The 27,208-nt window shown below is 39.1% G+C and overlaps 2 protein-coding genes across 2 annotated transcripts; both read right to left on the reverse strand.

Annotated features, from left to right (window-relative positions):
- Window positions 1–446: 446 nt before the first annotated feature.
- LOC148353671 (phosphoglycerate mutase 1-like) lies at window positions 447–9,225 on the reverse strand. Its single transcript, XM_088352092.1, has 4 exons — window positions 8,948–9,225; window positions 7,247–7,521; window positions 2,187–2,367; window positions 447–822 (listed from the first exon to the last, which is right to left on the reverse strand). Exons 1-4 carry the CDS (start codon window positions 9,084–9,086, stop codon window positions 653–655), a joined length of 765 nt encoding a protein of 254 aa, XP_088208218.1. The 5' UTR covers window positions 9,087–9,225; the 3' UTR covers window positions 447–652.
- Window positions 9,226–21,349: 12,124 nt separating this feature from the next.
- Window positions 21,350–22,338, reverse strand: marveld1 (MARVEL domain containing 1). Its single transcript, XM_088351916.1, has one exon. It carries the CDS (start codon window positions 22,266–22,268, stop codon window positions 21,771–21,773), a length of 498 nt encoding a protein of 165 aa, XP_088208042.1. The 5' UTR covers window positions 22,269–22,338; the 3' UTR covers window positions 21,350–21,770.
- Window positions 22,339–27,208: the final 4,870 nt, after the last annotated feature.

The following is a 27,208-nucleotide window of genomic DNA, read 5'->3' on the forward strand; positions in this document are numbered from 1 at the left end:
AATTTGGACCTGCCAATCCACCTGAAATGCATGTTTTTGGAATGTGGGAGGAAACCGGAGTGCCCGCAAGCACGGAGGAGAACATACAAACTCCGCACAGGAAGTCCGGCTAGGATTTGAACCCACACACGAGGTTCCCAAGACCTTAGAACTTTGCCGCACACGCGCTAACCACTGCGCCGCCCACAATAACAAATCAATTCGCGATATTTAATGACATGACAATTCAATGTTCCCTTTCAGTGACAATTTAAAAAAAGACAAGTTACAATTGTTTTAAATAAATAATATCGTACACATAGTCGGTATATTTTACATTTTAAACAATGTAGACTTAAGACCGTGTACTGGAAGGGCCACATTTTGTATTCTAATGGGTTTATTATGTAGACAATATCTGCATCATATCAATTCTAACATAATTAACTGAACACAACGTGCAATGATATGAGGCTCTGCTATTATTTATTCATTAGTTGACCAACATTGCGCACAGACAAACACAAGTCCAATCATACGTTATAGACATTTTGTATACTGTACAGTCCTAACAGACTTGTATTCACTCAATTCTCTAGCACAGTTGAGTTTGCATGTTCCAACTTGACACTCAATGATTGTTAACAAGATGTTGTTTCCGTTCATGATAATTTTACTTCTTGACCTTGCCCTGAGCGGCAACGGCCGCCATGGCTTTTTGCACGGTCTCCTCGTCTCCGAGGAACTGCATGGGCTTCACAGGTTTCAGGTTCTTGTCAAGCTCGTACAGGATGGGAATGCCAGTGGGCAGGTTAAGTTCCATGATGGCCGCATCAGACATTCCTGGATGGAATCAGAAAAAAAATGAAATCTACGGAATTGATTTGAGTATAGCGTGCACGTATGTATAGCACGATTAAAAATAGGTATACAATTTGGTGTCACTTTTTCTCGGTTCAAACGAAGTTTTGTAAGTGACAAACTTCGAAGCTGGGTGGCAGGGTGTTAGAGGGAGTTTGAACAAAACCTTTCGTGCAATGTATGCCCCAGCGGCAGTGTTGTGGTGTGTGACATCTTGCCGGGAGTTCAATACGGTAGAGCATACAAGTTATTTGGTCGGGCTCGGGCTCCGTCGGCCTTTGGTACCTGCGGACCTGGGTTGGGTTTTGCTGGAATTCTAGGCCATGATCTTACCTCTACCGTAGGTGTCTTGTGGGTCGAGAGACGTTGTTGCATGCAGTGTTTTGCGATTGTCGTCAGCGATATCTCAAGTAGTATACTAATCAAATCGAACTTTATTTGTTACACACTTTTCAGGCAGCGAATTAACACTCAAAATGGTGTATATAAAAATTCAGTCTACAATAAGGACTTCTAAGGGTTTCACCCTGGCCCCCGTTTAAAAAAGGTAAAAGTTCTGTGTTATACTTAAATAAATAGTGACTTCTTTTCACTGTATAAATCTATGAAGTGATGTCTTGACTTGCATATATTATTGGTCAATTTTAAAGTGGTATTTTGTCAAGATTGTATGCCTCAATTGTCATTATGCTGCTCCTTCTGGTATGTAGAATGTCGTTCTTTGCACAGAATAAAGAATACATGTCTTGAAGGTTTAAGTACTGGTATAGTGGATTTCTACATTGGCCGTCAATTTTGTTAATTTATCCTTAAATTGTATATTAAAAGGGACATTGTGTCTTATTTAGTCACTCATAGTTGTAAAAATATTTATTCATTACAAAAAAACAGTATTTATTTGAATAATAAGCACAAAAACAACTTATCAATTGGAAGTTATGTAAAAGTGCATTTTTAAATGCTCGTAGGTTTAGAGTTTTGTATTTATTTTGCTTGAACAATGTACATTTATTCTGCATAACAAGAGTCTCACCTAAAGAGAGCTGCCATAATTGCCTTGCTGCTACAGATACCTAAAAACCTCAGAAAGGCGGGGCAAAACAATGAGAAGTAAAATTGTTTGTTTTAGTCACTTAAAATCGCCGTAATTAGTATTTTTCCTTATGCTTTTTAGCACTCTCTTTCCATTGTACTGCACAATGCAAAAGCTTCTAGCATTCAAATATTACACAGTGTCCCTTTAAAATAAATCATTACTGACCTAATTTTTAAACATACTGTGACGAATGGACCTTATTTGAATTTTGCATCCAAAAAACAGGACTCCACTCAGCAGATGTGCTCACCTTCCAGGTGCTTCACGATGCCCCTCAGACTGTTTCCATGTGCTGCAATGAGTACTCGCTTCCCCTGTTTGATCTGCGGGGCAATCTCCTCGTTCCAAAAGGGCAGCGCTCGGGCGATTGTGTCCTTGAGGCTTTCGCAGGTGGGAAGCTGATCCTTGGTCAGATCCGCGTACCGACGGTCCTGCAACAGCAAACATTTTTAAAAAGTGAACGATTTTCTTTCATTGAGAATGATCATCGCGAAAGAATGACTGGTTGGATGACTACAGAACAAATCTAAAACATTAAACAAGGTACTAACATATTTTTCTTACCTTCATGGTAATGCTCACTGTGTTTTTAAGCAGTACCTTGTCTAGTTTGCCGCAGGGAATTAACTTATTTTACATTTCCCCAAAAACATGCCATTATTCAGTAGCTTTGCTTCCTACCAGTAACATTCATCGATATCAGTAGGTGCCGGCAGAATACCATACTTTACGGACTATAAGAGGCGCCTAAAAAACATAAAGATGCAAGAAATTAGAAAGTGTGCCTTATAATCTGTTGCGCCTTATAGACCTGAAATATAGGGGTGGTTGGGAACATGGTTTCCCTCAACCACTAGTGTCAAAGCGGCACCATTTCCTGTGGTGTGTCTTGGGTATTTACAGCCTGGTGGCACCCATCTCTCTCCAGGCCAACAAATTTCTCCACCCGGTCTCGGACCGGGGACCTTTATCATGTTGAGTGGATATTTTGTGGACATGCCTTATAGTCCGGAAAGTACGGTAGTATTATTATTTTTACTTTATTTACCAATTATCTGCTTATAAGGTAGTACAGAGAATATGAAGAATACATTTTTTTTAATTAAGTTTTTAATTGATTTGTTTTTTTTTTTGCTCATATTGAATATTATTTTCTTATTTTACCCCCCAAAAATGAAAAAAGTTAAAATGTAGAAATACAAATATTGTAAAACTAGGGAAACGGGTTAAAAATATAGTCAAATTCAAAACGACAGCATAATTATGAACCAAAATGAGTAATCTTTGGTACCTCCTGAGACAAAGTGACCACAAATAATGATACATTTTGTACTGTCAATTTAAGCTATATAAAGGTTTAAGGTTTAAAGGGACATTCTGTAGTATACGACCACTAGATAACACTGTGTTGTGCAACTTAAAATGAGTGCTCCAGAGGAAAAGAAAGACTAAAAACTTTCAAGACACAAAAAGTGACCGAACCCTGTCATTTTTTTTGCCCAAAAATTCACAAGGTTTTTGGAGGTCCTGTAACACCAATATGGCAGACAATCATGTCAGCTCTCTCTACGTGGGCCTCATGTCATGTAGAATCAATACACTTTTCTTGTCCCATAGTATTTTGAAAAATGCCCTTTTATATAATAGTTCATGTATTTTTGACAAAATATTCAAATTAATGTTTTTTGTTTTTACTACTGGGTGGTGTATGTCTCTAAAAACAACAACAGAAACATAAAACAACTACCGGGAATTTTTTAACATTTTGATGAACAGTGTGCATTTTTTAGTGAAAAAAGTGCGCTTTAGCTCAAAAAAGGTTGAAAAACACAATGTCAAGTGATGCAATTTTTATTTCAAATAGATAAAAATAGTTGGCTGTGTTATTCCAATTAGAGGCACATTACCAGCGAGCAATAGCGGATGCCATTATTGCAAGAAAGTGAGACCAAACCATCGTTTCTAAATTGTACTAATTTGCCTGAAAAATTTTGATTTTCTAATAATAAAAAAAATTAATTGCTAAATTTCTGACGAGCTAAAGTCGTATTCAATCAGAGAAAGTTATAATTGTATTTAAAAATAACCAAGTGAGAAAGTGAAAACCCTGTTTGTGTACGATTTATATTTTTACAGCAAAAAATTGTGAATTTCCCTACGGGGATGAATAAAGTATCTATCTATCTATCTATCTATCTATCTAAAATGGGGAAGTTGTGAAGTTATCTCTTTGACAACTGAGATGGTTTTTTTAATCCCTTGGACAAAACTTGTGAGACACAATGTCTCAATAGCTTTACATGTAATAATTAAAATGTTCACATTTAACAATCAGACCAGCTCCAAAGCATGGTCTCAAATTTATTAAAAACAGAACAAATCTGTGACTGTGATTGAGAAAAAACTTATCTTTTGTTATTTGCCGCATCACCCGCCCATACGTATAGTTAATTCTAAAAGTATTAATAATTATGACAAAAACGTCTTTATCCGAACATATTACAGTCAGAATCTTTTACTATTTTACATGATTTCCATTTGTTGAACAACAGAAAAACTGAGAGAAAAAGTGTCAAAAATAGGCAGTTTCATGGCATATAGTTGTAGGATTAATTCATATATAAATGTATTTCTACATACAGCAAGCTCAGTCCACCCTACAAGAAAACATTTTTTGTTGCCGCCACTAAAAAAAAGAACTTGAATGGACCTCCAGTTTAACTTGAAACTGAACTTTAACCTATTGTTCGCGGTCATATATCAACTCTTTACATACTATTGGGAAATGCAACTCAGACTACTCAGCCAAACAAAAACATGTCACGTACTGCTGATTTGACTTATCTGTCACTGGGTTTCAAGACCTCAACAGTCAAATTTTAGTTGCTCAACATGTACCGCATTTTCAGCACTAAAAGGTGCACCGAATTACAGAGCGCACCCCAAGAAAATGTTTTTGTGTCATTTTTTTCACACATAAGCTGCCCCGTACTGTAAGGAGCATGAAACTAAAACTACAAAAAGAGATACCGTACATACTCATAACTGTTACACATTTTATATACTGTACTCACAGAATATCTAAGTCCAATGGTTGATCAGTGAAATATAACTCTTGCTGACTAAAAATCCCATAAGACATTGTATCCAATTGGAATAAAACCCTGGTCGCAGCTGTGAGAATGTCGAAACCTCTAGTGATTCAGATGACATATGAAAAGGCATAAGATTAGCTATGTCTAACATACGGTGCTTGAGCCCGATCCGGGCTGTTGGTTGAGATAATCTTGTCCACCATAAATTTCTAAGTATGTCAAAAAAAGAAGTGAGTCTCTAGGTAATTTATATCAAACATGATTTTTTTTAAATGCAAGCAAAGAGCTCTCTCTCTCCGCTTGAGGGAATTAAAGGATATACTCTTTGCTTCAGTAGGCCCAGCGTAATATTTTGATCTGATGTAGTCTGATTTTATTGCCCAACTTTGTTTTTTTGTTATTCTTTTGCTATTTGGGAGATTGACAGACGGGTCGGTGCAGCGTCTGCCTTCATGCGGACCTTGTAACGGTCCGTCGTGGTGAAGAGGGAGCTGAGCCGAAAGGCAAAGCTCTCAATTTACCGGTTGATCTACGTTCCTACCCTCACCGATGGTCAGGAACTGTGGGTTATGACTGAAAGAACACGATCTCCAACACAAGTGGCTGAAATGAGTTTCCTCCGCAGGGTTGCTAGGCTCTCCGTTAGAGATAAGGTGAGAAGCTCAGTCATCTGGGAGGGACTCTGTGTAGAGCCACTGCTCCTCCGCAATGAGAGGAGTCAGTTGAGGTGGCTCGGTCATCTGATAAGGATGCCTCCTGAACACCTCCCTCGGCATGTCCCACCAGCAAGAGTCCCTGAGGATGACCTACGACACGCTGGTGAGACTATGTCTCTAGGCTGGCCTGGGAACACCTCAGGATCCCGTCGGATGAACTGGAAGAATTTGCTGGGGATAGGGAGGTCTGAGCTTCCCTGTTAAGGATGCTGCCCCTGCGACCCGACCCAGGATAAGCGAAAGATAATGGATGGTTGGATGAAGTCTTCATTTCAAAGCAGTATGACACTTAAGGCAAAAAAAATTGTTGTCATAGCTCGCGCTTAAGTTTGTATTACTTGGTGAGTTGTTTCAGGTGTAAAACTGCATTCACGCAACTGCCAAACATAAAAAAAACATTTTTGCCAAATTTTTGTAAATAAAATTGTTCTGCTGAAATAAGACCTCTTGTCAACACTGATTACAATATGTAGGGAAGGCGACTAAAGTAGGCCGAATGATAAAGTTTAGCAATGAAAAACTATTGTAAGATAATAATTTTGAGTTGACCTTCTTTTACTGATATGGCTCCCCCTGAGAAGAGAAAGTCTGCCCCATAGCCAAACTGATTTTGACATCCCTGTATTAGAATTTATCTCATTATAATAATATTTTTACTCACAGTGTCAAAAACTAATTTTAGAGAACATAGAAGAAAGAAAGCCATTCTGAAAGATAAATAAATTCTCCCAAATTAGTTTCTGGCAAGCAGTATGGCGGCGCAGTGGTTAGCGCATCCGAAGTACAGTTCTGAGGTCATGAGATTGAAACTATCCTGTGTGGAGTTTGCATGTTCTCCCCGTGCTTGCGTGTTTCCCTCGTCCACTCCGGTTTCCTTCCCCATTCCAAAAATATGCATGTCAGGTTAATTGGCCGGTCCAAATGTTCTCTAGGTGCAACTGAGCGGGTGAGTTGTCCGTCTCTGTTTGCCCTGCGACTAGCTGGCAACCAGTTCAGGGTGTACCCTGCCCACTGCCTGAGGATAGCTGGGATGGGCTCCAGCACCCCCGCGACCCTTCTGAGGATAAGCGGTGCAGATAATGGATGAATGGATGGATAGTTTCTGGCACTGAGTAAAAATAGTGGGACAATGAGATAAAAATCGAATGCCTTTACAGAACCACTCCTGGTTTAGTGGTCAAGTGACAGCACTCTCAACCGCTGTTGGATCCTGTTACATACAATATTTTGCGATTTTAATCAGTGACGTTTTTTGATTGATCAATCATTGCACGAACACGGTAATATACCTAGAAACTTGTAGTAATGCAAACGTATATATATGTATATATATATATATATACTGTATGCATTTTCAATCTTATCCACCACATTTTGCAGGAAATAAAGGCCCACCGGGTTATAAAGGCGCACTTCCAAATTTTCTTTCAATTCGGGGTTTTAAGCTGCACCATATAGTCCAGAAAATACAGTACTCTTGCCCTTCAGCATGCGCTCACCTTACTGATGATGGTGTCAAAGTCATGGTCTGGGCCCATGGGTGGAGGTGGCACGTCAAAAGAGCGCCTCCATATCTTGACTTGGGCCTCGCCGTGCTTGGCGGCCGTCTCGGCCTTGTTGAGGCCCGTCAAGCCGCCATAGTGGCGCTCATTTAGGCGCCAAGTGCGGTGCACCGGCAGCCACATTTGGTCGATAGCATCCAGGACGAGCCACAATGTCCGGATGGCCCTCTTCAGTACAGAGGTGTAGCAGATGTCAAATTCAAAGTTGGCATCTGAAGGGAACAGAGCAAAAAATATTTTTTTTTCTGCTTTCCGAAAGTTCAGTGTTGATCAGTCTTGGGAGTAACTCCTTTTTTAGGCAAGGACAACTGTAATGTGTTATATATAAAACATTGTAAGTCAAGTGTAGTTACAACTGCTTTACTCTGCTACTATTTAAAAGAAGTTCATGAAATTGTTATGTCCTCTGATCGTTGCCGGTTCTACTTCTGATCACAAAATAATATAAAACTCCCATTCTGCCGGCAACACAACGCTGGCTACAACAACCAAGAAGGGTTAGCATGTTCATATGTACTTACAAAATGCAAATAAATACAGTTACATGGCACCATCTAAAGCGCAGAGTAATTTCTCCCTACTGATATTCTGATGTTCTCTCTTTCATATAGACCCATATCAGATTTTGCCTTTCATGGGTTTATTTGGGATTATAACTCCCACAATAAACAAAATATTACTGCACTGTAAAAAATATAGATGCAGCCAGGTCAAATATAAAATTCTACATCAGGAAAATCTTTGTGATATGATAAACAATGTATTTAAGAAGGAATCAATTTTACTAAATGAATCTTTTATTTTAAAAACACCTTCACTGTACTATTGTATTATTCTGTTTTAAGAATGTTATTATCGATCCCAGATTTAGATTCAGGAAGAATTCAGTTTTTTAATTTGTTTTGTATGATTTTTTTTTTACTACTTTAACCTTTGTTGGCCTGGAGAAGGATGGGTGCCGCCAGGTTGTACTTGCCCAAGACACACCACAGGACATGGTGCCCCTACGACCCTGGTGGTTAAGGGATCCACACCCACACACAAAAACATCTTTAACTTATTATCTTAAATGTGGTTTTGTATTTTGTAATTTTTTTGCACCATCAGGATATCACTTTTTAATTTCGTTGTGCATTTCACCTGTTGCAATGACAATAAATTATATTCTATTCCAATGTATTCATTTACTTCGACCCAATAAACTAAACATGCATCAACTTGCTGAATGCAGCATTGATTTGTTTTTTTGTAGAGTAGAATGGAAGTGTGTTGTTTCCACGGTGAAATTAAAAAAATCTTGCTGGTACATGTTGTAGAGTCCAAGGGATTACGCAAGTGTGCTTGATGCATGCATTCCCCTCTAGCTGCAGAGTCCACAAAACGTGACGGGAAAAGGGATGAATCGAAACAATGCCACCACCTTTCTGACACAATATTCTTTACGGCTAAAAGTGTAGCGTGATCGGAACTCAATTTTATTCACTTGTTGCCTTCCATTCAGTGCACATTGATCTTAATGTTACGTGATCGCAATGTGTCGGGGAGGTGCAGAAACAATTATGCAACATGATCCCGACAGAGAACATGCAGCAGGTTTTGTAAACAAAAATAATCAAATAATAATAATTCCTCCCTCACCTTTTAGGGCCTGTCCACCTCTCTTCGCTTCCTTCTCTCCCGTTTCACTCAAATCTGCATCGAACCAGCCGCAGAAGCGATTTTCCTGGTTCCAGTTACTTTCGCCATGGCGAATAAGCACAAGCTTGTAGGCAGCCATCACTGGTCAGACAAGGTTAGTAGTAATTAGGAAGAGAATATTGTATTTTCGTTGCAGTGAATGGTATAGTGCAGAGATAAGCAGAGCGATGCAGTGCAGTTCTGCCAGATGGGTACTTTTATCCAGTCGATTGGACACTTACTCACTTCCGTGTTTTGTTATCCAATGAGATTACACTAAAGTATGACACGCTTCCCCTTTTCCTCACTAATGACACCAGTGGGCGCGTCTTGACCTTTTTACCCTTCCTTATGTACTTTTACCTAAAATTGTAATTACTATTCAATTAAATTCTATTCTATTCTATTCTGTTATTATCACATGGTTCATATATCCCTTAATCACCTAAGTCGTGGGGGCATCCAGTTCTTGTGGTCTTTTTTGTTTTTTTGGGCAGGGGTTTGCCCATCAAAGTTCAAAGAGCCCTCGTGTTTTCGTTTCCACTGTGCATATCTGCTTTTATCTTACTGTTAGCAGAGCTGTTTAGGACGGGAAAACAAAGTGTTCAAGAAAAGGGAGGGCTGGATGTGACGTCAAGCTTGTCCCCACATGTTTTTTTTTGTTTTATTTGAAAGCAGAGCATGAAAATGTTGAAAGTAATAAAAGGCCTGCCTTAAGTAGAGTCCAATCATTAACCCAACCCCCCAAAATATAAGAGTTTTTTATAGTCTGCCTATGAAATGTATGTACTTGCACTCGCATCATGAACAAGCTGAGTCATCATGATTTTAAGCCAGGATATAGCGGCAAAGGGTAATAAAGTTCCAAATTAAACACAGCTACCTTGGTGTTACTCATTTTTATACTATTACCCTTAACTTGTGATTTGAAACCATGATATTTTATCTTGTAAATGTTTTTGCACCATCGGGATGGCACTTTTCACTTTAATTGTGCATTTTAGAGTTTGCAATGACGACATTATATTCTATTTTGTTCTCTTTGTGATAAACGTATAGTTTGATTGTAGCTTGAATGTGCCTTTGTATAATTTTATCATCAAAAGTAACTCAATGAAGCCAAAGATTATATCCAGGTGTTGTTTGTCTTTTGTTACAATTGTATCAGCTTAGGGAGTTGATTTTCCCCTTCAGACACGGAGATGGCGCCTCACGGTGTTTAATCAAAAGAAGTCCTTCAGAGATGGCGCCATGCTGTCTCACCTCCCTAAAATTTGCCTCTCTCTTTCTATGCTTCATTATGAATACAATGCATCATTGTTTAAACTTACCGCATATAATTAGCTCCTCTCTCGACAGGAGGGCTAATCTTTATCTTCCATGGTCAGTTGGGCAGCTGGCCGGATACTTTTACTTTTGTTTCTCATTTATTATGATAGTGTGACACCTATCAAGTAGCATTATATTATTTCATGTAATCACGTGATCTTGTTTAAGCCAATTAGATGTCTTGTTCCACACATGTGTTTTGAATAAATGGGAAAGTAGTTATCAGATGTGGGTGGGGGACTGCTTCCAAGATCTGAGCCGATCTTGGAAGCAGATATAAGGGACAGCTCAGGTGGGATGCACCTCCGATGAAAGGGCTACCCAACTCAATCTCCGACTCAGAGTGAGTTTCTTTCTTTACCTGAAAGAGTTTACTAATTTTTAATACAATCTCATGTTTTAACGTTGACACTATTCTATTCTATTCTATTCTATTGTATTCTATTCTATTCTATTCTATTCTATTCTATTCAGGTCAGGTCATTTTAACAGTATTTTTATAGGCCTTGGGGCGGCACCGCGGCTGAGTGATTAGTGTGTCTTCGGCACAGTTCTGAGGTCATAGGATCAAATCCAGCCACCAGCCTTCCTGTGAAGAGTTCTCACGTTCTCCCCGTGCTTGCGTTGGTTTCCTCCAGGCATTCCGGTTTCCTCCCACATTCCAAAAAGGTTATTTGGCCGGTCCAAATTGTCCCTAGGTGAAACTGAGCGAGTGAGTTGTCTGTCCCTGTGTGCCTCGAGACTGGCTGGCAACCAGTTCAGGGTGTCCCCTGTCCACTGCCCGAATACAGCTGGTATGAGTTCCAGTACCCCCGCTACCCTACTGAGGTTAGCTTTTTGTAAGTCAGCATTTTCACTGCTTTTTGGATATTGTAGTCTTTGAAAACAGCCACATTCTCTTGGCAAATTAGGCGGACCCAGTTGTTTCGGATTTCGGTGAAAAATTTCCACTTGTCCTGGAAGCCGTGGCCCTCACAGTCAAATTTCCTTTTTTATTTACAGTTGCCAAGTCGAAAATGGGAAGAACTAAAATGCTCACAGAAAGCAGAAAGGGCACAGGTGACCAAAGGGTTAGTTCCATCATCTGGTAAAATGGTGATCTAGTTTTCTTTTTGTACAAATTTATTTTATACCGTGGGCAACTTTACCTGGCGGGCCACACATTATTAATTTTATGGCAAGACGTCCTGGGCCAGTAAAAATTTGATCAGGGGCCGTAACTGGTCCCTAAGGCTCGCCTTTGGACAAAGCTGGCTTAAATGATTGAGAGCAAGCAAGTTTAGTCAGCCCTTACTGCTAAGTGCTGTTTGACAGTAAAAAACTTGGAAGGGTGCGAGGACATTCCACTAGAGGTCACCCTGTTCACACAAACAGGCAAGCAATCAATGCTTGACGTATGCAGGATGAAGAAGCAGTTTTGAAAACTCAAGCCGATGCAGGAAAGGAGAGCACAGCTAAAGAAGTAGGTGAAATAAGCTATGTAAACTACCAAGACAATTTCCACAACTTCGGAAGATAATTTTTGAATTTGTTGATTCTGCATGGTTACATAATGCAATACCATCAAAGATGTGGAAAAAGACCGACCTTGTACAAGGATTTTACAGTATGTCTTCAACGAAAGTAAAGAAGAAGAAAAAAAACCTCACGAAAACGTGAAAATTAGTTGAAAGTTTGGTAATTTTTCAGATTTGTTCCCTTGTTATTTACTTGGGTAAGGGGACAAAAGCTCAAATTATCTTAAAGGAAGAATGTCTAATATCTCACCACTAGATGTCGCAGTATTGTGTTGTGCAACTGAAAACAAGTGCTACAATTCACAAAGAAGAATACAAACTAGGGAAACCCACACTGACCAAATCGCACCGTTTTTTCCCCATTATTTTGCCCGGCATTTAAAAGGTTTTTGGTATTTTGAGGTACCTGTAGCAGTAAAGCAGTAGACAATCATATCAGCTAAAATAAATACAAATTTCTAGACCTACGAGTATTTGAAAAAAATGAAAGTTAATATGATACTTTTTGCTTCTTATCAGGACTGGAACTCATGGCTATTTTAGCAGTCGACTAGTCATCAACTACTAAAAACATTAGTCAAATAATAGGTTTTCAAAATGTACCATGAAGTTGATTTGATTGTAAAGCAAACAATAACAAACACAAAAAAATCTGAATAATGAGAAATTTGTTTTCTACTGAACATATTGCAGATTCTTACAAAATTAAATCCAAACGCCATATCTAAAAACCACTTTGGCACAGCGCTCTGTCAGTAGGGACACAGGTCCATGAATAAACCTCTGCCCATTTTTTTCAGGGACAGACAAATCCATAAATAAATAAAATCAATTAAACATATTTTTATCCCTTTATACCAAGAACAGGCTCATTACCCGCAGTGGAACAGTAAATAAAACACATTATGTGCATTTTGTGAAGTACATTCAGTGGTCAACTCCAAATTGTGTTACAAAAGTACTGAATGATTCTCAACAAATTAAAATCAGACAAAGTTAACAACTGAAGTATGTCATTTTTGTCAGAACCAGAACAGAACAAGGACCCAGATGCGTATCGTTTACTCACAAGTTTATTGAGATATGGAGGAAAACAAATGTGACAGCGATCCGGTGCTCGCTGGACGAGGAAACAAGCCGCTCACGGGATCGGTGCGTGATCGTAATGCGGAAGTGGATCTTCCGGAGCGGGAGATCGTAGCATGGTCAAACGGGAAAAATGTGTCGATAGCTGGAGCGGGAGATCAGAGCGTAGTTGGTGGTCAAAAATGGGTGGTTAGCCGGAGCAGGAGATCAAAGCGTGGTCGGTGGTCAAAAACGGGTCGTAGCCGGAGCCAAACGGGGAATCAAGTCAAGTCAAGTCATGTTTATTTCAGAACAGACAAGTGGTATATGGGTGAAAACAGGACCGACGGCAGCCAGAGTCAAAGTGCTTGCCTTGCGTATGTAGAGGTTTGCTGACGGACTGACAGGGAGTGACTGGCGCACTGGGTATAAATACGAGGGGATTTATCAAGGCAACAAGCAACAGCTGGCGCCAAACGAGCAGGTTCAGGTGAGTGCAATGAGTAATCATGAGAATTTTTTGTTCTCCTAACTGTAGTATGTTCTTTGGACTGCATGCATTTATATGATTATGTGTTTTACTCGCACAGTCTGAAATAACGCACAAGCTCTCGTTTAAGCAAAATTACGCAATTAAATGTACAATACATGTCATCAAAACTGCATTGGCTTGAATTTTACTTGAGTCTTACCGAGGCGAGTCAGAATCTGATTCGTTCAAGTGTTCGACTGCTCTCTTTAAATTTTCCTGCATCGCCAAGGTACTGCCATTATACACAAGGTATTGCAAACTTTGTAAGAAGTCTTTTTATGTGTAGTAGGGTCATGCCAAAATGCTCCCAAACTTAGGAAGTGTCAGTACACGTACTTGATGTTGACGCTGGCATTTCTTTATGTATAAGTGACTCACAGTGTAGATCATATTCATGTAGAGATGAAAAATGTGTCTGGGGAAAATATTTTCCAAGAAAATTAATTGTCGACTATTTTCATTATTGATTTTTGTTACAACATCAACTAATTGTTGCAGCCCCACTTATTATTGAAATGAATATTGTTTTATTCTTTAATAAATGTCTTTTTACCACTAGGAGGAGCTAAATAATACACAATGTCCTTACAACAGTGCCTTTCAAATATTTTTTGTCCAGCCACCTGTTAGAAGAAGAAAGCCTTATATTCAATGCTTACACTCTGTGCTATTTGCGTGGAAGTTATATGTATACAAAACACTGCCAATGAGAGCGCCAAATCTCTCTAGCATAGTGGAGGAGCAATTGCACTTGATTCTTTGGAAAGATAAAGAAAAAAAAGGTTCCCCAAGGTCAAATGCACCCGCGGGCCCATTGATGGAGCAAGCCCCACTATTTGAGAACAACTGCCCTATGAGCACATACAAACTCAGTATTTTTGTGTCTCCCAGTCAGTCTAATGAATCATAGACTAATGATAGGAAACACAGTGTCATTCTTCCCCACACTCAAAGCAACACTTTTAACCTCTCCTGGGGTTTCGGCTCTTTCCCCCCCCCCCCCCCCCCCTCTGCTGACACCCACTTTCATTTCCCACACACCCACAAAAACAGCTCACATCGCTCCATGGCCCGTTAACCACGCTCTCACTGTGCATTCTGCAGCAATGCACATTCCACAGCTGAGGAAGAGGAAGGCATAGGGAAAGCACGCTGTGAACAAGTGAATGGAAGGAGAAAAAATACACTTTAGCAGTAGAAACCGCAGATTGTCACTTCCTGTCAGTGTAAACCATGAAATGGCAGAGTGAGACTTTGCGTTTCGGTTATTAGTTCTGAAACATGGCGTGTTTGTGTGTCTGTATGTGTGATTTTCACTAGCTTTTCTATTTCTCCCAGATGACATTTTTACTGAATGGGTGCAGTGTTGTGCAAGGAAATGCAAATTTTCTTCCATCCATCAATCCATTCATCCGTCCAGCCATCCATCATACAGTTTTGACACATATTCTATCTATTATTTATTAGGTTCCAATTAGGGGTGGGCAACCCAAATAGCCTTGTTGGACCCCCCAGAAAAAAAAAAAAAGGGTCGCGGGGGGGGGGGGGGGCGGGGGGGGGGTGCTGGAGCCCATCCCAGCAATCATCGGGCAGTGGGCAGGGGACACCCTTAACTGGTTGCCAGCCAATCGCAGGGCACACAGGGACAGACAACTCATTCGCTCATTCACACCTAGGGACAATTTGGACCGGCCAATTCACCTGAAATGCATGTTTTTGGAACGTGGGAGGAAACGGGAGTGCCCGGAAGAAACCTACGCAAGCACGGGGAGAACATGTAAACTCTGCACAGGAAGATTTGATCCCATGAACCCAGAACTGTGCCGCGGACATGCTAACCACTCCGCCATCGTGCTGCCCAGCGTCAAACAAGTTTATATATATATATATATATATATATATATATATATATATATATATATATATATATATATATATATATATATATATATATATATATACGCAAGCACGGGGAGAACATGTAAACTCTGCACAGGAGGATTTGATCCCATGACCCCAGAACTTGTTGGGAAATGTATGTTTGTTTTCCATAAACATAAGGCTAACATAAACAGAACTGTTATGATTGACCGCCATCTTGCTGCTATGGTTATGCCCCTTAAAAATTAAGCCAAGCGAAATACTGGGCAGAAGAATGGTTAAACGAATTGTGCGGTTTTGCCACTTTGAGTCTCCGTAGTTTGGATTTCCTTTTACACTTTGAAGTACTTGTTTTTGGTTGCACCACACAATACCGCGACATCCAGTGGTGAAATATTACAGTTTCCTCTAATGTAATGCAATTTGTTTCAAGTCAAGTCAAGTCAAATTTATTTATATAGCCCTTGATCACAAAAATGTCTGAAAGGACTGCACAGGATTACAATTACAAAATTACACAATTACCTGATCTTAAACCAGCATTCACTGTAAGGATAAGTAAAACCCCAAAAACTGTGAATGTCCAGTTCCACATAAAACAGAGAGAATTACACAATGTTGTGTTTGAATGTTGCCCTTCAGAAAATTCAGCTCTCTTACAACTAATACAATTTACATAGACACAAGACCTTACACATCTTAAATATTCAAAAAACAAAACTCTAGTAGTCTCAAACTCACATTCCAGGGGCTTATTGTGCCCAGCAGATAGTAGTTTGAGGCCCACACCCTAATATGAAAGTTTAAAGGGAGATAGTGTATTATTTAGTGTCTCCTAGTGGTAGAAAATAATTCGTATTCATTAAAAAAATAAGCAAACGCACAGGAAGTATGATATTAACATGTATTTTATTAATATACTCATTTGTTGAGAAATTTGCATTTATTTTAAACAAAATATGCCTCTAAAATGGAGATGACATGATATCTTGCTAACAAGGGTCCTTGAAATAACAATAACCTTGGGAAAGGCTGTGGAAAAAAATTGAAAAACAATAATATAGTGTGTAGTATTTGTTATATATTGTGCAATGGAAGCTATAGTCACTTGTTGACATTGTTATGCTTGTATTTTCGTTTCTTAGCTGCTATCTTATACGACTGTCTGGGCTTTGGTTCTGAAATGGTTGTAGTAGAAATACTTTTATTTATTTCTCATACCGCTAAAGTACTGTTTGAATATTTGTTATTGAATAACAAATGAAACATTTTTGGTGCCTAAAATCTTTGTGGTAAACTAACTCAATGGCCTAAATCATTCAACGGTCATGACACAAGAGTATCCGTATCGGGTCGGTATTTATCGTTCGATACTACCGTGTATTTTTGGATCGGAACATTTCTAATATCGCCCACTCCTAGTTTCCTCTCCCAGAGGCGTGGATGTGGAAATTTCGTCGCAAAAACCCATAAGGCGGAAAGAAAAGGGAAGGATGAGGAGAGCATGAGTGTTCGGTGGGCGGGTAGCTCTTAAAAGTGCAAGATGCACACCCCGCTCCTGCAGATGGTCAGGTTTTAACCCTTGCGCTCCTGTAAGAACTTACTCAAATGAAACTCTAACCCTTGAAGCAACTGATATTGAGACAACAAGCATATTTATGCATGTAAAACCAACTTTTTTAAACGAGGGAAGACGATTTCTTTTACTGCATCTTGGGGAGCAGATGTAGCCATCCTTATGTTGCATGTTGTTGCCCGGTTAGCTAAGTTTATGTAACTAACCACGAACACAATTTGGGAACCACTTCTTAGCGTGTGTTTGTGTGTGTCGGTTTTTACAATCAATTTTTACAAGAGTCACCCTTTCAAAAATCTTTTAAAGAGACAATGTGCATCATATAGCGCATTGCATAAAACATAGCATAAGCATATTTTTTTATAAAAGTTATAACATTTTTAATTGTTGTTTTTAATTATTCCGTTTTTTTCCAATAGAAGGCGCTCTATGATGCACATTGTCTCTTTAAAAGATTTTTGAAAGGAGGACTCTTGAAAAAATTGATTGTCCCTATTCACTTGCCTTAAAAAATCTGACCAGTAGGTAACAGCAGATTACTCTTTTGTTTCTTTTTATAGACTAAATATGTACAAAAATAATAAAATAAAAATATTGCACGTAAATAGGATTATTTCAATTCTTTTCTTATTTTACAAAAATATACTGAAAAAAGTTACGACTTTAATTAGTTAAACATTTTTCCATTGGCAGATGATATATCTTGAAAAAAAGGACAGCATGAAAATATAGTAAAAATTAATGAAATAGGTTAAACGTGTAGTAAAGTCCCAAATTACAGCGAAATGATTCACAAAAATGAATAACGTGTATTACTTGCTGAGCTGTGGTGACCACAAAAATGGTCAATCTAGGCAACATGATAATTTAATGCCTAATCCCATGCCTGGTGTTATTTTATTTAAAAGATTTTGATGGACCGTGTACCTCAAGATTTTTTTAATGAAAAAAAGTATCCTTGGCTCAAAAAGCGATATGAAATACCGACATAACCCTCCTGTTGTCCTCAGGCCCAAATGACCCATCATTGTGTTATTAAAAACCCAGAAAAGATAACCCTACATGATATTTTTCTAACGTTTCCTAGATTGGTCCCAACAATGGAAAAAAATGAAATGTTGTTTTTATTCACATTTACATGCAAGCTGTATAAAAAGCTACAAAGATGGTCCTGAGTACAAAATGAGGACAAAAGAAGGATGTATAGCATTAGTACAGTTAGGGTCTGGTACGCCTCCTTCCACCAGACGGCGCCAACGGGGTTTGGAACCCTGCACATGTGTGTCCAATTGCCACACACCTGTCCCTAAATGTCTTGACCCATAACAAGTATATTTTGGACAGCACACATGGTCTTGCATGTTTCATTTCCACTCTCATTGCTTCCTTTGATGTTGCTTTTTGGTTTCTTGTTAGGACATTTATTAGTAGCTTAGTGACCACTTGTTTGGTTGTTACTTCGTTCCTTGCATCTGAGGTTGGTTAGGTCGTTGCTTCTGGATTGGATCATGTCAAGTGTGATATGTTTGGGCATTATGTTGTTTTGTAAACCCTTATTTGTTTGTCACTTTGTACCTCATTTTGTTATAAAATACCATCCCTCTTTTGAGAACCCCTGCCTCAGGTTCTGCTCCCTACGCATGGTTCCACACCCCAAAAAGCATAACCAGTATGACGCTGAAATTAAATAACTATGCAAAACTTGTTGGTTTAAATACTCCCAAAAACTTAGTAGTCATAAGACTTCATCGCAGCTGACCAGAAAAGGTTGAGACACTGAATCATCCCTCATTTTCATTGGCCTCCTCCACAACTCACCAAACAGACTTCCTGTATGAGCAGGCCTTCTTCCCAGTTAATCACACGCACACAGACATGGCACACTCACACATTTAGTATCAAACACTTTTAGAGACAATTTTGAGCTTCTTTCATGTGGCCACAGCAAATAAATGATTCCTGCTCATGGGCCAAAGCTTTTAATCCCAAGACAGGAAGTTGCTCATGGGGGTTTGATGCTTGTCTTTCCAAAAACCTGTGTTTCATTTGGGGCCAGGCTATCAAACGGTACAGAACTTTTTCTATATTTAATTTGTTTGGGGAAAAGGAAAACTCACCGACCAGTATCCTATCTGCTCTTTATTGATGCACGTTGGTTGTTTATTTTGTTACACTTGACAATAAGAACTCTTTTGCTTGTTAAATACATTTGTGGTATTCGGGGTTGAATATACAGCATGGTTACAGAAGGCACTGAATAACCATTTGAAGAAGTCCAACTCTCAAGCATTGGTTGTGTTTTGACCAGGTTTCAGCACAAAAATCAAGTGTAACCATGTTGTACAACATCAAGGATCTTGGCTATAAACTAATAAAGATCTGTAACACTCTCACCATAAACAAAATGTTCTCTCCTGCAGTGATAAAACTAAAGCCTGACCAATCATTTGAGTGCTGATTAAAATTGGCTGATGATGACACTTCAGACAAAAAACATTAATAATCGGCAAGATAATCATTCAAAACACAGGTTACTGATGGTATGACAGTACCTTGAAAGTTCCATTTGCTTCTGTAGGGTTAGCAACAGGCAAGTAATGTAAAATCCCCATGTTGCTTTTAAGGTCATCGATAAGACCCTGTTCGAGTGGTTTGGGTTTGTATACATGTACGTATGTGACCATTTTTTTTTTTTACGTAATCAGCTTTTTATTCATGACGGTTTTTTTTCACATATAGTATTGGTCTGAAAAGAAAAATCGGATTGGTTGGCCTTAGAATATACAGGTAAAAAAATCCTATTGTAGAAAACTTTTTTTCATACAAATATAGTCTGTTATGACATAATTTCAAAAATTCCCCATGATAAACTTCTATTAACATCACTGCAGTACTTCAAAACAAACAAAAAAAGTTAGCATCCCTTTTCAAAATTGTAGAACAGCTCTACTATTGCGGATCAAGATGCATTTTGAAAAGCACTGACGTGGAACCTTTAAAGAAAACAATTCCATGCAAAAACCCTTCGATTCGTAGTTTTTTTTTTTTTTACATCTGACTTATTTTAAACTGCATGACAAATTATCCAAACAATTTATAGTTGACACATTAGCAAAGCACTGACAACTAAAAATGGCTTAGACAATCATGCAGTCACATAAAAAATAAAGTGTTCCAAATGTATATTACATTTTTATTTGATGTCATTAGATCATCTTTCAAAAACACAAGTTTAAGGTCTCATTTTTTTTCAATATACAGTTTTCCCTGATATAGTTTTAGCATATTTTCAGGAAAAAGTTGTCTCAATTAAAGCACTTTAATCCTCTTGGATCTGGGCAACGGAAGCGACATCCACTCATTGGTTCCCTAATAAGGATAATTGGCACAAATACAGAAAAAGAATGCTGCTTGAAGCTGCTGTTGACCACATCTCACAGCCAAATATTCACATCCAACGTAAACACCAGATTCCAGTTCTTATGGGAAACTCTAATCCATTGCATGTGATGAATTAACATACCTGTCAAACTATGTTTTTTCCGTGTATTACATGTTTTACTATGTTACTATACGCCGTATAGTAATTTTTGTACAAAATAAAAAGTTTAATTTTTTTTTTTTTTTTAATTGTAAGACAGATCTCTTATTGCACTTTTTGGCTCTGACCCGGATCGTCTCGGTACTGGTGGCTGACAATGTGATTGTAGGTTGCTAATATTGACGCGGTATTCCACATCAGTGGTCAGCAACCACTTATGTTTGGTACCAGTCTGCACAGAAAGAATCAAAATTTGCCTCATTGTTAGCTTATACCCTATAGAATCGGGAATACACATTTTTTTTTCAGCACGCCCCAAAAAAACCTCAAAGTTTGGGTGAGCGTTTTCGATAATTCTGCAAGGAGTGGTCAGTTGACAAATATTGCTGACCTAATTTGCTCAACATTGGATGCAACTAGAATCAAACCCTGATTGCGGCCGTGTGATTTTCCGTAACCCGACTAAAAGACCATTAAGATGACAAAGGAAAATTCATTTTATTTTCTCATCACCACACAATTTTTATCCACGGGGTTGTACACCATTTGTAATTGGGCATTATGGGAAAGGGTTCAGCAAAAATAATGTTGTACAACATGGTACCGTAAGTAAAAATTGTGTAAAGATTAAATAATATATATTTTAGATCAGTAGTGGTCTAGTGATTACACAGTATATTTGAGCCTATTAATATTACTAATTCTATTGTCATACCTGTCAACCTCCACGGCTCCATGCCCGTACAAACGGTCGTATTTTCCCTTACAAAATAATCTTACACCATATTTTTTTTTCGGAATGATGCACGATGGAAAATCCCCAGCCGGCAGACGCATGCGCACAGTAGCATCAAACCGCTCGCTTCATTTGCAACGAAAAAAAACCGATACTGAGATAGATGCTACCGCGGCGAACTCGTTAGACTTGATTAATTTGCCGTTTCGTAATAATGTTTACCGGACTGTACCCATAATTGACAAATTTGCGTTTTTCCGTACAGATTTTCTTGTACGTCGTACACGTCTTAAAATGCATAATAAACGTACTTTATATGGCAAAAACGTACAGGTTGACAGGTATATTATTGTACTGGGCGTGAGAATATAGTCAGTTACTAAAATGGTTGTGGAACACTATTAGTCTGCCTTGCTGCGAGCAAATAGGTGCCGCGTTATGTTTGTAAGGTTTATCACTGCTCAATTGGGGGGATTCCAAACATTAAAAAGGGAAGCAATTGGCTGAGGTTGACAGGTTTAAATTAAAAAAAAAGTACAGTGAAGTTAACTCTTCCTCATCTTGCTGTGCTTCAAAAGAGGAACCACCAAAACAAAAGCTGGTACTCTCAGATGACCGTCTGCTCTCCCCGGCTCTTCCTGCATGCCCCGTAGACCACCGAGAGCACAAATGCAAGGCAGCAAAGGCAGGCGAACACGGCTGCAGTCAGGTAGACTTTATAAAGGCAAGGGTGCGGATACTGCTCCAAGTTGCAGTAAGAATTGCGATCCGTCTTGTAGGCCATCACCCCCACGGCCGGTAGATAAAGCACCGCAGCGGCCACGTCGTGCGCCAAATTGGAGCACAACCAGCGGGGGCCCCCGAGAACAGGCACAGCGTCCTGCTTGTCCAGGAGCGTCACGAAGAAGAGGCCCAAGCACAAGAGCCAGAAGAGCACCGCCACGAAAAGCACAAAGTGGATGGAGCCCTCGTACTTGTTGGCGGCGATGGTCACCCAAAGGCCGGCGCCGAAGACGATTTGCAACAGGCGGGCGACCCCCAGGAAGCTCCGGAGGAACTTGGTCATGTGCTGCCTCACCTGTGATTGTGCTTGCTGGGGAGCCATCTCCTTTTAATCCCTTTTTCGAGATTGTCCTTCTCTAAAAATGTACTCCGAGCGGGTGCTGCGAACCAGCTGCAAACAGCTGGCGATTTGGACGCAAAAAAGTTTGCAAAAAAAAAAAAATCAGCGGCCGATTACAAAGTTCGAGCCTCTGACGAAAAATCGCAGGAAAAGTAAGAAGTGTTTCCCCCCCGAAGGGTTTTAGACAAAAGAACTGTGTTTTGGGGTTTCGTCTTTTCCTTTTCTCCGCTCAAAGTAGCGTTTGTGTTTTTGGGGTGGGCTGTAGTGATGTGTCGTACCCGAACGTAATGGCTTAATAAGCAGGCTCTTGGAAGTGAGCTATAGGGGTCCCTTTGAGATTCTTTTCCCCCCTTATAATTGTTAAATGTGCATTTTTTTCATTCTAGGTTTAGTTTGAATTTGTTGAGTATATGCAATTTTAAGATGTTTGTTAAAAATTGAATTTATTTTTTCTGTGATTCTTAGGGATAACGTATTTTAGTCACCTGTCTTTCGTAAACAAAGCAGCTCTTTGACCCATCCATTTGAAGTATCCGAAGGGAGCCGGCTCCCTTCCGATAAAGAGCTGGTTCCTTTGATCCATTTTTTTCTTGTTTTTGATTAATATCCATTTTTTCCAGGGATTCTTGGTTGTTGACTTTATATTTGTTCAGTATAGAAAAGGGTGAAATATTTGTTTTGTTCAAATTCCATGTAAATTTAGATCTGTGAATATTGTACATATTATTTATTATTATATATATTAAATATTTGGGCAGCACGGCAGCGCAGTGGTTAGCGCGTGTGTGGCACAGTTCTGAAGTCATGAGATCAGACCTTCCCGTGTGGAGTTTGCATGTTCTCCCAGTGCTTGCGTGGAACTCCGGTTTCCTCCTACATTCATTACAAAAACATGCCATGTCAGGTAAACTTGCCGGTCCAAATTGTCCCTAGGTTTGAATGAACGAGTGAGTTGTCTGTGTGCCGAGACTGGCTGGCAACCAGTTCAGGGTGTCCCCTGCCCACTGCCCGAAGATGGTTGGGAATGGGCGGTGAAGATAATGGATGGATGGATGGATATTATATATTGTATATATTTTATGTTTCCTGTGTTTCTTAGGGATAAAGTGTTCTGGTAATGCCTCATTTGCGAACAAAACAGTTCTACAAGCTCTTGGAAATGAAGACAGGAGCTGATGTGGTGCCCAAAAATTCTTCCTACTCCAAAACATTGACCAAAAGGAAACAAAATTGTGCAGGAAACAACCAAAACACAACAAGAAACATCCCGGGGAAAAAAAGAACAACAAAAAAAAAAACACACGACCAAAAAAAAATAAATGTGTTGACCCAAAAAAATGAACAAAAGTTGGCCAGGAAACAACCAAAATATGACAGTAAATACCCCCGCCCTAAAAACTCCAAAAGTAAGAAGAATTAACAAAAAAATATCCAAAAACGTACAAAAATGGATCAGGAAAGAACCAAAACACGACAAGAAAAAAACAACAATACTTGACCAAAAGACAAAATAAATGTTGTTCTTATAACAATAAAAAATTTACCAAGAAATGATGAAAGAAACAACAGAAAAATTGTCCAAAAAAATGTGTTTTTTGTTTTTTTTCAATTTGTTGCTGTCTTTAAATTTGTAGAAGATAAAAAGGTAAAAATGGTTTTGTATTTTATCTTTTTTGTAGGTGTTTCATGTTTTTTTTCAATTTCTTTTTAGGAATAAATGTTTTTGAGATAAAGTGTTTGAGGAGTATGTTAGGAGTGACAAGATTGGATGAATTGAGAAATGAAATTGTGAAAGACAAAACTGGAGTAGTAGTGGAACTGAGCAAGTGTCTGGATAAGAGAGTACTCGGATGGTTTGGACACATGGAAGGATGGATGAGGAATTGGGATATTTGGACGCGTTCTAAGGGATGGGCAGGGCACCAGTATGATGCGGCAGGGGTAAACCAGTGAAAGCTGTCCGGCTCTGCTGTTGAACAAAGAGTGTGTTGTGTCACCCTGACCCGAGCGACATGGCCGCTTTCTTGTGTCCCGTTTCATCTGGAGGGACGAAAGTATGACCAACCTAGGTGCCGAGGTGCTTAACCTGTTTGGGTGTTTGGGCATTTGGGTTGGCTATGGTCCCCCAAAAAATTGTGAGTGTTTTTTACTACATTTTCTTTTTTTTAAATAATTTTCTTTGTTTTTGTATGTGTTTGTCTTGCTCTCGGTCACCTCTCTTGAGGGATATGACCAGGGTAGATAGATAGATAGATAGATAGATAGATAGATAGATAGGAATAATGTCTTTCAAAATTATTACTTTTTTGTCCTACATAAAAAAGCTGATTGTGATATTTTAAATTTTATTTTTTGTTGCACTGAAAAAGTCTATATTCTCAATTATCATTGTTTTGTTTTCCAGGATTCCTGAGTAAAAATACGTGGATTAAGCAACATCAACCAAAACAACTCTATTAGCGGTTTAGAGCCAAAAGAGCGGCCTCTATTAAGTGAGCCAAGCTAAAAAAGCCGCTTCTCTAAAAAATAGCCGGAATTCCCATTACTAGCGGGTGATGTCTTCCAGCTGCCAGCAGCTGACGATTTGGACTCAAAAAAATTAAAAATAAATCGATTCCTACAATTGTGCCCATGGCAAAGAGAATTGCAGATAAAATAGGAACCAACTCATTGTGTGTGTGTGTGTGTGTGTGTGTTTTGCCGGAGGATTTCAGAGGTAAAGCTGTCTTTCGTCTTTTCCGTTTCCACTGCTCAAAGTCGTGTTTGTGTTTTGGGTGGGCTGGCCCAAAAAGAGAAGAGAGGGTGGACGAAAATTGCAAGCGAGGGAGGAACCCTCACTGGCCATTCCAAAAATAAATCAAGAGGTTTTTTTATACAGGGGATTTATGAACATGACAATACAGTGGAACCTCAGTTCTCGACCATAATCCGTTCCATTTCTTTGTACGAAAACCGATTTGTACGATCACCGAAGTCCTTTTTTCCCATTAAAAGTCACGTAAAATTGTTTTAATCCGTTACAACACCCTAAATGTTTACCACGAAAGTAAACATTAAGCTAACCCAGGCTAATCGTACGTTCGCATTAGCTTAATCTTCCGTACGAAAGATTACGCTAACATGAACGTGTAAAAATAAAAAAATCAGGTCGTTTACACGTCATTTAGCACCCGGGTCTCCACAACAGGTGGTGAGCAGTTAAAGGATAAAGAAAAGAATTATGAGTAGGATTTCTTACCTTGGCGGTTGTCTGCAGAAGCCATGCTGTATTCCCGAAAGAAGGGAAACTCGCACACCTTCTTCATATTTTGCTATTATTTCTTTCTTAAATGCAATATTTGTAGGCACTACTCCTCTTTTTTCACCGTAGCAACTTTGCTGCTTGCACCAACCTTCTTCCGAAGCATAATTAGGAGTTAAAACACTCCCTTCACCGCTTTTGAAAAACGAAAGCAGAGAAGGAGTGCGCGTTGCCGTGACAACAGTTCTTCACGAGGGGTGGGGGCAATCAACACTCGTACGCCGCTCAGCATCGCCCCTAGCGTACCGGCGTTCGAACTCCAATGTTTTGAACGAAAAGCGAAGCAAGAATTTCTCGAAATTTTAGGTCGAGAACCGTTTTGTTCGAACTGGGAGGCGTTCGAAAACCGAGGTTCCACTGTATATACATCGTATCAGTGTTTCTCAACCCTTTTTGTGTCAGGGAACCCTTTTTTTCATGAAAAAATATCAAAGCACACCTTCCATCGAAAATAATCCCCTGCACCAGTTTCATGATGTTTTTTTTTTTTTTTTTTTTTTTTTTTATAAAAGGATATATACTCATTAAAACTACCGTTTCATGCATTGGACCAGTGGTTTTCAACTGGTCTGACTTCAAGTCAAGTCATGTTTATTTGTATAGCCCTTAATCACAAAAAGTCTTAAGGGCTGCACCGACCACAGATTATTGCAAACCACAGAGGGCAAATAATACATATATATTGTCAACATAAAATATAGGTTATTCATATGCTATAGAATAGAAGTGTGTTTTAAGCTTAGATTTAAACATTTCCACTGAGGTTGCAGATCGAATCTCAGGGGAAAGAGCATTCCACAGCACCGGGGCCCGGATGGAGAACGCTCTCGAACCTGCGGATCTCTTCTTGGCTCTTGGGATCACTAATAGACCAGCATTTTCAGAGTGAAGGCTCCGGACAGGAACATAGGCGGGAATTAAATCTCAAAGATATGAGGGAGCAAGTCCATACATAATTTAGTATAATACCAACATAACCTTAAAATCTCATTTTAAGATAACAGGGAGCCAATGCAGGTTAGCTAAAATCGGTGTAATGTGATCAAACTTTCTTGTTTTAGTTAAAAGCCTCGCTGCAGCGTTTTCTACCAGCTGAAGGCTCTTGATTTTGGACTTCGGGAGACCGGAGAGTAGTGCATTACAGTAATCGAGACAGGAGGTAACAAACGCATGAATTATAATCCCTGCATCCGACTGAGACAGCATAGGGCAAATTTTAGCAATGTTGCGAAGATGGAAAAGAGCTGTTCTAGTAATCTTCTTAACGTGTGTTTAAAAGGACGGATCGGGGTCAAATATGACACCTAAATTGTTGACTGAATCACTCAGGGTGATATTACATTTGTCAATATTCAGGACCCACTGTCCCACCATATTAGACCCGAGTATGAACTTCACATTACAATCTTATTATCATTGATATAATCATATTTGGCATTTGGATTCTATGTAAACGAAGCTACATATTTACTTCTTCCATATTTTGCTAAAAGTATCCCCGATCCAACACAAATATTTTATATAGCTGATGTTGTATCTTACTAGTTGTTTTGTTTTGTACAAACATTTGAGACTTATATAAATAAATACGACTTGACTTGACCCCTTTCTTGCCTACACT

The sequence above is a fragment of the Urocampus carinirostris genome, chromosome 13 (genome assembly GCF_059441175.1).
Source record: "Urocampus carinirostris isolate Australia breed hairy pipefish chromosome 13, RoL_Ucar_1.0, whole genome shotgun sequence".
Classification (NCBI taxonomy): Eukaryota; Metazoa; Chordata; class Actinopteri; order Syngnathiformes; family Syngnathidae; genus Urocampus; species Urocampus carinirostris.

Coding starts and splice junctions, on each gene's coding strand:
- LOC148353671 (XM_088352092.1), bottom strand. CDS start 9,086: ATGGCTGCCTACAAGCTTGTGCTTATTCGCCATGGCGAAAGTAACTGG. Junction 2,368..7,246: donor TTGACACCATCATCAGTAAG/GTGAGCGCATGC, acceptor TTGCTGTTGCAG/GACCGTCGGTACGCGGATCT. Junction 823..2,186: donor CATCGTGAAGCACCTGGAAG/GTGAGCACATCT, acceptor GATTCCATCCAG/GAATGTCTGATGCGGCCATC.
- marveld1 (XM_088351916.1), bottom strand. CDS start 22,268: ATGGCTCCCCAGCAAGCACAATCACAGGTGAGGCAGCACATGACCAAG.